We start from the raw sequence: 9,109 nt of genomic DNA on the forward strand, positions 1-9,109 counted from the left end.
ATATTTTTTGTTGTGAATGAAGGGGAAGATTGAGAGTGTTTTGAGTTGGATTTGGTTTTGAGTTGGATTTGGTTATGTTTTGGTTTGGTTTTATATTGGTTAATTTTTTTTTATTTAATCCCCCCTCCCCACGGCTCCCTCCACTAACGTTCATATTTTCCTCGAAATCTCCCCCCTCACTCGCGTGATAGCCATCACGCACACCCCCATCACGCGTGATGGGGGACCAGCGACGATGTGCGTGAGGCCATCACGCGTGATGGGTTCCTCACCACGCACCAGCCCGTCCCCCTTACCAATTTCTAAGCCGAAAAAAGCTTTTTAAATTTAAATAACTAACTTTTTAAACATTTCTATAAAGTTACCGGAAAACAAAATGACTAGATGTGTATTTTGTTAGTTGTTACCAATTTCTAAGCCGAAAAAAAGAGGGAAAGGGGGAAGAGACAGTGAATGTTTTTTTCTCTTTTTTTTCTATTTTTTTAATTAATGATAATTTCATCCATTTTGTATACTCAATTGTTTGTTTATTCACCTTCCAAAATATTATTTTGATTACTTCAATTCAGGATAGCTATATTCGACTAGGATCTTGGATGAATCCACCTAATATGACCGTCAGTCATAGCCAATTATATGTTTTCTGTTACTTTATAAACATAATAAAGCAAATAAATTATTAATCATAAAAAACTTAAAACAAAAATCCAAATATATTAAATGGAGAGATAAAATATGAAAAATATAATGATCTTATATTTAAACCTCAATCTCTTACTAAGAGCTAGGTGATTCTTAAATAACTTTCCAACGATTTCATTCTTAATATAGTTCCAATGTAATCCCACAAGGCAACCACCCTTGAATTATAATCCGAGGTGTTCGATAATTCAACTAGGAGTCGAGAGTAACTCGAATTCAAAATTCGATTTGGAAATGCATTGCAAACCGAACTGCCTCTAATATACAGGTATGAATTATGCATATAAACATTTATTTTTCAAACACAAAAAACACTAAATACTTTGTTATAATCAACCCCAGTTTGAACAAAATTTGTACTAGTCTTTCTAATCCTAATTCAAAATCACTTTTGGGAAATAACCATTTTAACCGATTTGTTATAATTCGATTAGAATCAACCAATTCAAATAATATGAAACTCGATTAATGAATAGTTACAATTCATATTTATTTAGGGAAATAATCAAAATAACCATTTTGACCAATAAGTTTAACAGAATAGCCATGACATTTTTATTTTATAAAAAATCATTTGACCTTTCTTATTTTTGTTTAAGATATTGTTTCAACAAATCAAAAGTTTCCACATAACACAACTTTGTTGCGTCAGGGGCAACAAATTTTTACACGACGCAACAAATTTTCATGTAGTGCAAGAAAACATTTGTTGTGTCATATGTAAATCAGACACGTCATGACTCGTGACTGATACAGTGTCAAAAAACACTTATCAAAAGCGAAATGATTTAAATATTATTTAAAGGTCAATGCCATTTTGTTAATTTTGTTGGTCAACTTTACCATCTTTGTAAATTCATAATTTTGTTAAGTATCGTTTTTTTCCATTGAGATGATTCTATTGCCATATTTAAGTAACTAAGCTGACCCAGATTTTACAAGCCAAAGCAAACTACAAATACCTTTTTAGTAATTACTCAAAACTACAAGTACCCAAAACCAAATAATTCATTTTTAATTTTCTTCCCTCCACATTACAAAACTTCACTGGTATTCTGTTATCTTCCCCTCCAAATCCCAACCCATCTCTCTCTAAAATCACTCTTCAAAACTCAACTGTGAATTACTTCTTGCAGAAGCAATAGTTTTACAATGCCGAAAGATAAGCCGTCCTCCGGTGGAAAACAACCGGTTCCGCCTCCACGTCATTTGAAGTTGAATTCCACAAAGCCGCCGTTCGCTCCTTTCTTCGATTACCATCAATTTCCCGCTAAAGCCGACAGCAAGAGGATCGCCATCACCGCTGATCAGGACGACAATATCGTGATTGTCCGATCTCCGGTAGCTCTTGATTCGTTCATCACTTTAATTCATCTAGAAACCAGGACCGGCCCTTGGATAGTCGGAGCCGCTATCGGTCGAGGACCGTAATTTTTAGGGGCCAAAATAATTTATATATACATATATTTTAAATTTCGTTTTACAAAATTAGTATGGATCATCTTAGATATAATGGGCCAAAAACTTTATTTTATCCATAACGTTAATCGTCGTTTAAAATAATTAACTTACATATTTCGTTACTCGTTAGGGCCTAACTAGAGCTATTTTATTTTGGCTCAACCGTAGGATTTAAATCCTCAGGGCCGGCCCTAATTGTAAATTAGGGATTTAGAAATGGTTAGCTGTAAAAATAAGTTTCCTTATCATCATCTCAATTACGTTCATGATTAATGTTTAACAGCCTGTTAAGCGAAAATTTGGAACAAATGTCAATGAAATGGCACCAAATAAGTTGACTGTTTCGGGAAAAGGTCAATGGGTCAACCATCAGCCAAAGATTACAAAGAACCAAAAATCACCACTTAATCATCCTGCTAGCAACTCTCGATTTGAAAGCTCACTAGGTACTTTAACAGTTAACTGTTACAAGAACGGTTAATATTATAATATTAAATTATGAACAATGTCTTGCTGATGAGAATAATATATAATAATATTATTGTAACATGTAATTTTTGCAGTTGTTATAACAAAGAAATTTAGTGACCTAATGAAGCAAGCTGGAGATGGTATTATTGATTTGAATATTGCTGCTGAAACCTTGAATGTAAATTACATTATTTATTAATTATTATTTAATTTATATGAATATTCAATGTGATTATATCTATAAGTTATAATGCTGTAGACGTCGAAGAGGCGGTTATATGATGTAACAAATGTTCTAGACGGTATCGGTCTTATTGAAAAAGATTGCAAGAACAGAATTCGGTGGAAGTAAGTTTGTGTTGAACTATTAATCATATAATTAACTTACTCTGGTTAACTTTAGTGTTATATGCTAATTTATTTAATTAATTGTTTAGACGCGAAGATAGTTCTAAACCTGAAGAGATGACTGATGACGTGGCACAGTTAAAAGCAGAGATTGAAGAACTTTCTTTGCAAGAGAATGCATTGGATGAAAACATTAGGTTGATTGATTTATTATATTACATTATTAATTATGCAATTAGTAAAGTTTAAAATTCAAAACTATTTGTTGCAGAGAAATGCAGGATGAAATAAGAAATTTGAGTGAAGATGACAACAACCAAAAGTACTTAATTTCTTTATATTAATAGTTACATAAGATAATACAGTCTTGATTCATAATATTAGGATCAAAATATTGATGATAGAAATTATTTTAGGTGGCTTTATGTGACACACGATGACATAAAAAACATGCTTTCAGGTGAAGTTATGCAACAATATTAATATCTTGCTTCATTTTAAAATATTAGTTACATAAATTAATACAGTTATCATGTTCGAAATCTTTGATGCACTTATAAATGACAGAATGGAATTTTGATAGCAATAAGGGCTCCACAAGAGACTGCACTTGAGGTGAGTTTGCTAGAAGTCGAACTAAAACTGAAATAACGAATTAAATTGTTATTACTAACCTTCCCGGGGGGGGGGGGGGAGTGGTAACATCCTTATTCCACGGGTTTATGCTTTTAACCCATTGAAGGTCACATGACCGACACATGTTGCACTTTACCTTTTCCGTTGGTTGGCAAGGTATTAGTGGGTCGGAAGAGTTTCCCATAGGGTCGGTTTATGGCTCAAACAGAGCCAAAAATGGAAACCAACTTTTAAGTTATTGAAAATCATTCGGTTCTGGTTTTTAGGTATTCATATGGATTCGCTTTGGTTTCGGTTTCGGTTTAGTCATTTGGATTGAAAAAATAATGGAGCAAAATTGAATGTGGGTCTAAGTCCTTTTGTTAGCTAATAAGTTGTTGATTATTATACTTTTGGGCTAAGATATTAGAACTTATGATAAATCACTTTACATTCAATATGAAAAATACAAATTCATAACTTCAGTTCGGTTTTTAAGCTACATGCAAAACCTAACCCAAAATTCGGTTTTTACAATAGCATAAAATTAAACCATCAGTTGCTGTTTGGGTTCGGTTATTTCGTTTGATTTTAACTAGTGTTTACCCGGTGCGTTGCGCAGGGACAGCTGGTAAAACTCCAACGTTGTAACTCGGGTGTTGTAATACTCGAGTGCTATAACGGTAAGTCGACGTGAATTCAGACATTACCGGTTATGCTCGTTAAGGTATAGACACCTTTGGTAAAACCTAAGCGTTCAAATCCAAAAAATAAGTTTGTTAAATTAACATATAAAAAAATAAAATATTCAATGCTTATTTGGTCGGTAAACCTGGGCAGTGGTAAAACCCAAGCGTTGTCGGTCCAGGGCCTTAAGGCGGTAACTCAACAAGAATTTGGTCGGTTTAGGTTACTTTCATGACGGTACTGAAGCTAAAAAGTAGTAAGAATATAAAAATTGAGGTGGACCAATGGGTGGCGTCAGTCGGTAAACTTGGAGGATGGTAAAACCCGAACGTTGTCGATCAGATCATTAAGGTTGTGAGTCTACGTGAATTCGGTCCGTTATGTTCGTTACGGTACCAGAACTAAAAAAACAAAATCAATCAATCAATCAATCATGCCCAGTTAATTCCCACCAACAGCAAAGCTATAAGTAGGGTCTGGGGAGGGTGGGATTTAGGCACACCATACATCTATCCAACGGGATAAATAGGTGGCTTCCAGAGAGACCCTCAGCTCTGTAATACGTATGTATGATGCAATATAAAGTAAATGACATAATAATAATAATAATAATAATAATAATAATAATAATAATAATAATTATAATAATAATAATAATAATAATAAAAACAATAATAGTAATAATAAAATAGTAATAATACACATACTAAAATAAGGTAAATAGAAGCCTTAAGGTGCTCATTTATCCCTAAAAATCTTTAACTTTAATCCTACTTCTTCAAGAATTCCTATCTCCAACCATGTCCTCGGAGAGGTTTAGGTCTATAAAATCACGCCTAATCCTCTCATCCCAAGTCAATTTAGGTCGTCCTCTACCCCTCCTCCCCTCTATAGTCATTTTTTCTACGGATCTAACAGGATTCGTCGAATGTCTTCTCTTCACATGTCCAAACCATCTCAATCTCCACTCTCTTATCTTGCCTGATATGTTCGCTACCCCTAATCTCTTCCGAAACACAACATTTCTTATTCGGTCTAACCTTGTGTGCCCACACATCCATCGTAGCATTCTCATTTCTGCTACCTCCATCTTCCGCACTTGTGCCTTTTTGATGGCCCAACAATCTGTTCCATATAGCATTGCAGGTCTAACTGCAACCATATAAAAAAACAAAAAAAAAACAAAACAAAATGATAATAACCAATGTTGTGCCGCCAAGTTGGCCCAATTGGCACTTTGTGGCACCAAACTTCCTAGTTATTATATAAATAATTACATTCAAAACCGAAATTGAAATTTGGTTTTACAATAGCATAAAATCAAACCTTTAGTTATTGTATAGGTTTGGTTATTTCAGTTTGCTTTGATTAATGCAAAACAGAAACAGATTAAAAGTTCAGTTTGCTATAAAAGGGTAAAACCAAACCGTCTTTTGTGTTTCGTTTCGGTGTTTTTATTAACTATATGAAAAACTGAAACCAAACCGAAAATTTGTTTTTTACAAAAATATAAAATCAAATCAGTTTTTGTTTGTATTTAGTTTTCCAAAGTTGTTATTTATGACATCAGACTTCTTACCAGTTAAAATAAAAAAGAAAAAAAAACACAAACTCTAATTTTAGGGTGTTGTTGACCTTCATATCAGGTTGTTGACCATCCACAAAGGAGGTACCGGATGATAATCCTTAATACAACGGGCCCAGTTGATATGTATCTTCTCAGGTACTGTTATAGTTTAATTGTTTTTCAAATTATTTTTTGGTTAATTAAGTATGAAGTTATTTTGTTTGACTTTGTTAATTGTTATATAGTGAATATGAAGAGGAGTTTGATGATATGCCAATTGCATCAAGATCAGGACCAAATGATAATCCAGAGCCTGGTTATAATATGACCTCTGAACGTAACATACCTCAAGACTCATCTGGTGGGATTATGAACATGGTTAATGTGAGTATTTGTTATTCCTTAATTAAATTATAGACTAATATATATCATAAAAAGTAATACTACAGAAAAAGAAAACCAATTAATATGTTATAGGAGAATAGTGTTCATAGTTAAATAAATACTATTTACGGATATAGTAAAAGATCTCATACATTGTTCCATTATTTTTTTTAATAAACAGGGTATTCTGTTCATTTCATAAAATTAACAGATTCTTTTTACTAAATAATGGTATTTTTGTCATTTCATAAAATTAACAGATAAAATCTAAACATAATTATTTTTTAAAAAAACAAAGGTAAAATAAATAAGTTAGGCATGCGTATTTTAGTTATTTAACGAAAATTAACAAAAGATTTAGCAGAGTTATTTAAAATAAACATGAGTATTTTAAGTATTAATGGGTATTTTTATTGATTAACAAGGGTATTTATGAGTTTTTAACAAATAAAGGTATTTTAGTCATTTTATAAAAATTAACAAAGAGTTTAATATAGTAAGTTTTTTTTTTCACAAACATCGGTATTTTTTCAAAAAATAGATGTATTTAATAAACACGGGTACTTGTAATGTTATAACAGTATTAGTTGTATCTACAGGATGACCCAGACTATTGGCTTTTTTCTAACATAGAAACTCCCTTGACCGATATGTGGGACATAAGTTGTAAGCTATCTTCTCAAATGTTATATTAGTTAATGTCTAAATTACGATATTTCTAATATGGTATAATGTTCAACTTTTATTATGGTATAATGTTTAACTTTTTTTAGTAGATGATGTTGATTGGGATGACTTTGATTTACCAAGCGATGAATTGGGGCTAGTTGATGATGATATCAGCGTACCAAACCGAAACGGCCAACCATTTGATGCACCCTCTTAAAGGTGATAGAGAAGTGAATCCAGTGATTCAGGTATATGTTACACGGTACAGTGATTCAGGTATATGTTGCACGGTACAACTGTAGAAAGTTCAAACAATAAAGGTGCTTCATATATGCTTGCTACAATAAAAGTGAAGTGCACAGATAGTTCATGGTGATAAGAGCACATGCACGCTAACTTGGTTCACACGGACCTGGGGTTTTGCATGAAACCGAAAAAACTAATTCGTAGCCGGAATCAAAATAACAAAAACTGATGGTTTGTTTTATGTTTTTTTAATCGAACTTTTGGTTTGATTTCGGTTTTGCATGTAACTATAACCGGACCGATTTTGTGGACTTTTATTATTATATTGAACTTTGAGTTATTTATAACAATTTAATACATAGTGTAACACAAGTATTTTAATACAGATGTATAATAACAAATTAATTAGTGATTTACAAAAAAATAGGCCCAACTTTATTGTTTTGGGCCAAAATATTTTCGGCATGATTATTTCTAGCCCAAGCAACACCGAAACCAACCCGAACCCGGCTAAAAATCAAAAAAGTCGAGACTGGACAGTTTTCAAACCAACCAATGTGCATCCCTACTCTGAATGAATGAAAGAGAATTGAATTGATTTTTATTTTTGTAAAAATATAATTAAATGGTTGAAGCTTAAGTTTATAGTTCGGTAGAGGATATTGGACCAAACTGCGTTGACTCATATGTTTCCGACCTTGATTTTTAACTGACCCTGACTTGATTCGACCTTAGTCGTGAAAAAAACTTATGTAAGGTTATTAGTGGGTTGTTAAGCTATCCAACAGGATATAAAACTTTATTTGAAATGACATTTCAAAAAAAGAAAAATATAATGTCTTTTGAAGAATACATTGTTCAATATATATGGTTATGCATGGCAAAAGATCAACTAACTAATGCACAAGTTTTTATGATTGTTAAGAATATTATGATTCATGTTGGATTTTAGTACATGTGTCTTGTTTACAGTCGGATGTAATATTTATGATTATATCACTAGTATACTTGAGTATTGCATGTTTTCTCGAAGTTAGATTTGGTTTAAACATATTCAATAAAATTACCTCATCAAAATTTCATATGTTATGTATTTTAATAAATAAAGCTACTATAATTGAACTGAACCAAGACGAAATGACGATAACCAAAATCAGAATTCAAAATCCAAAACGACCAGTTTACAATCAACTTCTGACTCGAAGGTGCTCCGCTCCTTCTGGTTTCCAGGTTTATGAAATCTGGTGGCTTATTCATATTCGATAGATTTACTCTTCAAAATATGAATGTCAAACATGTTGGAACCAAAGTAATCCTCATAAGTTCCTTTTCTCAAGTCGTTAGTTGCTCTTTCCCAACAAAGCAACATCATTTTTAGTATTGACTAGGTGACCAAGCAATATCATATATAGTTATATACCATTCCAAAGGAGTAAAAGTTAGGTATATATAATATTTTTTTTTAGTTTTATATGATATTTTCAATATTTATAAGGGTATATATGAAATTCTTCTTAAAAAAGACATTCACCTTCAATATTTATAAGGGACCAAGTTACAAAGGCAGTACACAACAGCTACCGCCTATGCCATTCTTTATATAACTAGGCTTCACAAACGGGTTGGGATGAGTTAGGGTCGGAATGGATCAGGGCTGGGTCAAAATGGGTCTGGTTAAATTGGATCTGGGTCCAAACAATTCATGTCGTAACAAGTCTTAATCAGAATGAGTTTCGAGTCAAAACGAGTGACAAAACAATGTTGCTCCTCTAAAAATCTTTAGTGGTACCCAAAACTAGTATACGTTGGCATTTCCAACATTATGATCAACTTGATGTGCTTTGACTTTTAAGTAATTGAATATTTCACGTCACTACGACGTTTACTTTAATAGAAAATACCGTTAATATATAGGATACAATATTCCTAAAATCTTGGGAGTTGTAATATTGTTAAATA

The 9,109-nt window shown here is 32.4% G+C and overlaps 1 protein-coding gene across 1 annotated transcript; it reads left to right on the top strand.

The window, feature by feature from the left end:
* The first annotated feature begins 1,854 nt into the window (after nucleotides 1–1,854).
* On the top strand, nucleotides 1,855–7,121 carry LOC143596211 (transcription factor E2FA-like). Its single transcript, XM_077075052.1, has 12 exons — nucleotides 1,855–2,043; nucleotides 2,447–2,609; nucleotides 2,727–2,812; nucleotides 2,894–2,982; nucleotides 3,072–3,179; nucleotides 3,254–3,304; nucleotides 3,399–3,447; nucleotides 3,550–3,612; nucleotides 5,931–6,007; nucleotides 6,097–6,235; nucleotides 6,835–6,901; nucleotides 7,009–7,121. The coding sequence occupies exons 1-12, from the start codon at nucleotides 1,855–1,857 to the stop codon at nucleotides 7,119–7,121; spliced, it is 1,194 nt and encodes a 397-aa protein (XP_076931167.1).
* The last annotated feature ends 1,988 nt before the right edge of the window (nucleotides 7,122–9,109 follow it).

The sequence above is a fragment of the Bidens hawaiensis genome, unplaced genomic scaffold (assembly GCF_021521415.1).
Source record: "Bidens hawaiensis isolate Kalapana, Puna unplaced genomic scaffold, B.hawaiensis_p1.1 tig00046154_1, whole genome shotgun sequence".
Lineage (NCBI taxonomy): Eukaryota > Viridiplantae > Streptophyta > Magnoliopsida > Asterales > Asteraceae > Bidens > Bidens hawaiensis.